This window comes from Colobus angolensis, unplaced genomic scaffold (genome assembly GCF_000951035.1).
Source record: "Colobus angolensis palliatus isolate OR3802 unplaced genomic scaffold, Cang.pa_1.0 Scaffold26, whole genome shotgun sequence".
NCBI lineage: Eukaryota > Metazoa > Chordata > Mammalia > Primates > Cercopithecidae > Colobus > Colobus angolensis.
This window is the reverse complement of record NW_012115821.1, coordinates 17,580,613-17,586,784: the sequence shown is the minus strand read 5'-3', so window position 1 is coordinate 17,586,784 and position 6,172 is coordinate 17,580,613. Positions and strand designations below refer to the sequence as shown.

General features: G+C 44.8%; 1 protein-coding gene across 1 annotated transcript in view; it reads left to right on the top strand.

The window, feature by feature from the left end:
• CACNA2D3 (calcium channel, voltage-dependent, alpha 2/delta subunit 3) overlaps nt 1-6,172 on the top strand; it is a gene marked incomplete at its 5' end in the record, with an annotated part of 947,927 nt that overhangs the window by 707,635 nt on the left and 234,120 nt on the right. Inside the window, 2 exons of the mRNA XM_011947304.1 lie at nt 3,143-3,214; nt 4,599-4,679. Coding sequence (XP_011802694.1) covers nt 3,143-3,214; nt 4,599-4,679 — 153 coding nt within the window. The remainder of the gene's footprint in view (nt 1-3,142; nt 3,215-4,598; nt 4,680-6,172) is intronic.

The following is a 6,172-nucleotide window of genomic DNA, read 5'->3' as shown; positions in this document are numbered from 1 at the left end:
TGAGATGAGTCTCGCTCTGTGGCCCAGGCTGGAGTGCAGTGGCACCATCTCAGCTCACTGCAACCTCCGCCTCCTGGGTTCAAGCGATTCTTCTGCCTCAGCTTCCTGAGTAGCTGGGATTACAGGTGCACGCCACCATGCCTGGCTAATTTTAGTCCCTTTAGTAGAGATGGGGTTTCACCATGTTGGTCAGGCTGGTCTTGAACTCCTGACTTCGTGATCCACCCGCCTCAGCTTCCCAAAGTGCTGGCATTACAGGCGTGAGCCACCGACCCTGGCCAAGAACCATGATTTTAACCTCTGTAACCATAGTGCTACCAAGAACAATAAGAGCAATGACAATTGTAATAATAATAATTAAAATAAAATAATAATAATAACTAAAATACACTAAAACATTTATTGAACTTCTTACTATGTGGTTGGTGTCGTCCAAAGTACCTTACATGCATTATTCCTATTGAACTCTTACTACATTCCCATGAAGTGGGGACCCTTTGACCTCATTTTTACTTAAGGATGCTTGAAATAACTTTCTTAACATCATTCTGCTAGTAACAGAGGAAGGAAACAAAGCATAACAAGGGAATAAAGGAAGAAGATCAGCTATAGAAAATTAACCAGCAGTGCTTGAAATGCAGGCATGTATGTTTTGTGCTTTTCCAAGGGTCAAGCTGGGAACCAGAGATGTAGATATGGCATAAGTTAACCTAGGGCACCCTTCCCTCTGGTTCCCATACAGAGCCTTGTGAAAGGGGTGTGTGTCAGCCAGGAACAGCCGTGGCCAAATGGGCCTCTCTCATGCAGGAGAGGAGAGCTCCAGGGAACGGAGTTCAGGTCGCACCTTGGCCTCCTGATTAACACCTTGTAAAGATGAGTCAGCTCTTGGCTCTTGGGGTTTTCCCAGAAGATAGAATTCTTTCTTTCTCCCTTAGCTTCATAGATTTTCTCACAAGCAATCAGACTTCCTGTAATTTTTATTAAGAATTCCAGACACCCCAGCAATAATTTCCAGACACCACGACCTCTGTTAACATAACGAGCCATTTTATAATTGGGTTCACTTCATTAGCCCAGTCTCTCCAGTTGGAAGGGAAGTGCCTCCTTTCCCCAGGCTGTTGGACCATGCGGCTCCTGGCCTCCAGGAGAACATGCCTCTGGTCCAGGGCTCCTTTGGCAAGCCCAAGTACTGGAAGGCCTTGTGTCTGATCTGTTCTCCATTACTCCACGGGACTGTGCATTAGAATGGATGGGAAGACTGGTTCTATTTTCGATGAAACCAAAATTAGCGATTTCATCAGTGTATTGATTTGTGGCCAAAAACTAATGCTGGATGTTGTCATATAAGCTTTTAATTATTTGAGAGACTCATCCACAGAATGTGTTGTATTCTGAGATGTGGTCAGAGCTGTCCTTCCTATGTCTACATTAGGATATAGCTATATGCCATCAACCAACACCCAAAACATTCCGATGTTATTTTCTCATAATGCTTACCTGGGGAGGATTTTAACCAGTTTCTGAATATCAGGAAGACTTTCTCAGGCACAGGCTTAAGAAGAACTGGCTGTGCATCTGCTGGAGCAAATTGGCTCCTCCTTTCCAGCTCATTTTTAATATCTAGTTGGAATTTTCAAGATTAGCTAGGTAATATTTGAATAAAATGATAAATGTCTTAAAGACACAAACTAACTGAATGCCTGCCGCGTGCCTGACTTTGTGCTAGGGACTGTAGAAGTCAAAGGTAAGTGAGGTGGCCCCTTTCCCACAAAGAGCTCATTCTGATGGAGGAAGTACTACCTCCGGTTATTTCTCTTTTCTTTTCTCTTTCTTTCTTTTCTTTCTTTTTTAGAGACAGGGTCTGGCTCTATCACCCAGGCTGGAGTACCTGTGGCGCAATCTGGGCTCACTGCAACCTCTGCCTTCCAGGTTCAAGCGATTCTCCTGTCTCAGCCTCCAGAGTATCTGGTATTACAGGCACCCACCATCATGCCTGGCTAATTTTTGTATTTTGTATTTTTTAGTAGAGATGGGGTTTCACCATGTTGGCCAGGCTGGTCTCGAACCCCTAACCTCAAGTGATCCACCCACCTCAGCCTCCCAAAGTGCTGAGATTACAGGCGTGAGCCACCACGCCTGACCACCTCCAGTTCTTTCTAGGACAAATCAGAGTAAGGAAAGAGAACTACCTAGGGTTGAGAGGCAGAAAAGTGAGTGTACCCTTTTTTTTTTTTTTTATTTTGAGCCTCATTCTTTTCCCCAGGCTGGAGTGCAATGGTGCAATCTCAGCTCACTGCAACCTCCGCCTCATGGGTTCAAGCGATTCTCCTGCCTCAGCCTCCTTAGTAGCTGGGACTACAGGCGCCTGCCACCACATCTGGCTAATTTTTTGTATTTTTAGTAGAGACGGGGTTTCACCATGTTAGCCAGGATGGTCTCCATCTCCTGACCTCATGATCCTCCTGCCTTGGGCTCCCAAAGTGCTGGGATTACAGGCATGAGCCACCACACCTGTCCTCAAGGGCCATTCTTATAAGAGAAATGATAACCTTCTTCATCATGATTTTAGAAGTCAGATGATAAAGTTATTATTTAATTTTGTTTTTGTTTTATTTGTTTTCCATCTGGGACTGGCATTCAGAGACCCAGAGAGGTAAAAGGACCTTGACTGGCTGCCTTGGGGGAAATAAATGCTTCCGGATTCTGTCGTTTTTATCAGGGGCAACTCACCAGACCCTTTATGCACATGCTTTCTGATCCTCAATATTTAGGTTAAGGAGAAGCACGCTTATGTAACATAAATGTCTGGGAGGTAAAATAGTAAAATAAACCTGTGCCAATAAAATAAAAAGAATCAGGAAGATCCAAACAAGGCTCTATTTGAACCAAAGTGGCTGAAAGCAGAGAACAGATCTGCTGGAGTGACTAACGACAGCTGATTTGTTTCCCCAGCGGGGGGCTGGTACTATCCTCTGCAAATCCAGGAGATACGTTGTGCTCCCTGCTCCACTGAAGGCTTGGGTGAGCATTGGTCCATCTCAACAGCCCCTGGTCTGGAAAGGACGTGATTGTCAAGGGGGCGGCCTCCAGAGCTGTGGTTTCCAGACCATTCCCTGGTAACTGGCTTTTCTCTTCCATCCAGCTGACTGATGATCAGGGCCCCGTCCTGATGACCACTGTAGCCATGCCTGTGTTTAGTAAGCAGAACGAAACCGTGAGTACAGTGGCTGAGCTTCCTGCTTGATGCTAGGAGGGTGGTTTTCTCAGACCCCCTCTGACTCCAGCTCTGGTGACTTTTGATTTTTAAGCATAGGATGTATGTCATTTTTCCTTATTGTTTGATCTTGCTGTTAGAATCACCAAATCAAAAACAGATGAGGGGAACCCAGGCTGGCGTCATTTTAGAGTTTGCAGCACCTTTCCAAAGTTTAAGTGTTAGAGGACCAGAGGAGAAAAAGCCCCAGAGACCATCCTTGATTATGGTGCACTGACCACTCTCATTTATAGTTACCAGCCTTTTATTAGTTTCCTAGGACTGTTGGGAACAAAGTGCCACAAACTGGGTGGCTTAAAAAAATAGAAATTTCTCCTCTCACAATTCTAGAAGCTGGAAATCTGAAATCAAGATATCGGCAGGGCCATGCTCCCTCCGAAGGTTCTAGGGGAGAATTTCTCCTTGCCTCTTTCAGCTTCTCGGGGCCCCAGGCATTCCTTGGCTTGTGGCAGTGTCACTCCAATCTCTGCCTCTGTTTTCCTTGGCTTGTGGCAGTGTCACTCCAATCTCTGCCTCTGTTTTCATGTGACCTGTTCCCCTTATGTGTTTCTCTGTGTCCTTCCCTCTTGGAAGGAAATCAGTCATGGGATTTAGGGTCCACCCTAAATCCAGGATGATTTCATCTCAAGATCTTTAATGATTACATATGCAAAGATGCTATTTCCAAATAGCATTATATTCTCAGGTTCTGGGTGGACATGAATTTGGGGGGACACTGTTCAACCCACCATAAAACCTTAAAAAAAACAATGGCCTTTCTGACATTGGAAAGTTTTAGCAAATCACAATGGTTACATGCCTTGGAAAATGGGGCTCTGGAGGCCTATTCCTTCACCCTGGTCCTCAGTTGGTAAAAGTGTTAGGGTTATTATATATTTCTCTGGCTGTTTAGTCTCTCTGGCCTGGGCATCAGATGGCAGTGTAAATGGAGAAAGTGGTTAACATGCTGTCTTTCCTGTAAAAAGCTTTCATAACAGAAACTGGTGAATGTTTAGAGCCCTTAGCTGCTGAAACTCTTGTGTTTCTTCCAATCAGTGTTTAATTTTCAAGACAAGAGAGGGAAGCTATTATAGTGTCTTGGTAGGAGTATGAGTTGGGGACTGTGGTAGTTAACAGTTGGCCTGAGAAGCTCTCATTTTACCCAGTAACATTTTAGGTAGAGGGTGGGGGATAGAAGAGACTGTTCTTGGAGATATGGGTTAATCCTCAATCTCTATCAGTTTGGGGAAGGCACCAGGCAGACGGTATGTGACTTCTCATGAGATTCTGTTTCTTTTGCCAAGTTAACTTACTGTTATTATAATTCAATGTTTATTTTCGACAGAGATCGAAGGGCATTCTCCTGGGAGTGGTTGGCACAGATGTCCCAGTGAAAGAACTTCTGAAGACCATCCCCAAATACAAGGTAATGTATGACCTAATCACTGAAATCAAAGCAACAGAGACACCCAGAGCCTTGTTTTCACAAAATTCAGGCTTCAAACTCTACTTTGGAGCGATGTTTTTGCTCACCACTATTACAACCTGTTAGCTTGTCTTATTACCATCTGCACAGTTACTTAAAAGGTTTTTTATTTTTTTTAATTTACAATGACTTGCTGTTTTTCTTGTTTATCTCCTCTAACCTCAGTTTAAAGAATCAATGTTATATCGTAAGTTTTGACGTGATCATTGAATTTTTCTGATACACACACAATACTGACATGACTGGTTTGCCTTTTAAAAAGAAAGTCCAGAGAGTTCTTAGACCCCATCCAGAAAACTCTCCTATTTCCTGGTGGGCACTCTTTGGAAAAACAAATCAAAAAGTGGGAGGGGGATGCCCTTGAGGCAGAACCCAGGCACACAGCACTGCCCAAGAGTGCTCTGAATGTAGGCGTGAGCATGTGCATGCCAGAGGCATCAGAGAGCAGCCTCCACCAGATCTGGTTGATTCCTGCACAGGGGCAAACACCACATCCACCCACTCATCCCCCAGCACCAAGCAGACCGGCTAGCTGGTCTCCATTTCTGGCCCACTCAGATTAACAAGGGTTCTCTTTGTCTCCATCTAGAGGAAGCCCAGGAATCAGGAATTATTGGCTGCCAGGGGCTTCTTTCTTAGCACCACCCTCCCTGATGTACTGGGGCCTGATTCACCACAGCTCTCCAGGGGGACCTGGGCTTTCCTGGGCCTCAGGTGGAGGCAGGCAGTGGTTAGAGCTTGACTCTGCAGGTTCCTGGCTCCATCATTGATGAGTTGGGTGTGGACAAGTCCCTCCTATCCCTCATTCCCCATCTGTCGATGGTGACCACCAGCTTCATCCACCAGGGCTTTTATAATTGGAGTTAAGTTCCCAGTGGCATGAAAGGACATTCCATTGATCCAAACCCATAATAAATGTTGGAAACTGTAGTTCCTGAGAAATTGAAAGTCAAGGATGGAGATAAGGGGAGACTTTGAGGGACTTTGAGGCCCCTAAAGATAGTGGACTTTACTTTTGATGAAATCGCGAGACCTAGGTGTCCAGAACTGCTGGCTCAGTTTCAGAAAAGGCATCCCACCTGTAGAGAACATTTCCAAACAATTCTTGAGCCTCTTATTTCACATGAGGAGATTCAGAAACCTAAGCACCGGGCCACTACTTGATACATGTCCAGTAAATCAAGAAAGAAGGAACATGACAAGGAACCAGTAACAATTATCCTTTGTGTCAGTTTCTCCAAGCTTCCTCTACCAGGCAATGTGCAGAGCCCTTTATGGCATTATCTCGCTTACTAATTAGACATTACAGTCACCCCCATTTTATAGTTAAAGAAACTGAGGCACGGAAAGCTTAAATATCTTGCCAATCTCACACCTTGCAAGCAGGAGAACCATGACTCCCCCCCCCCCCTTTTTTTTTTTTTTTTTTTTTG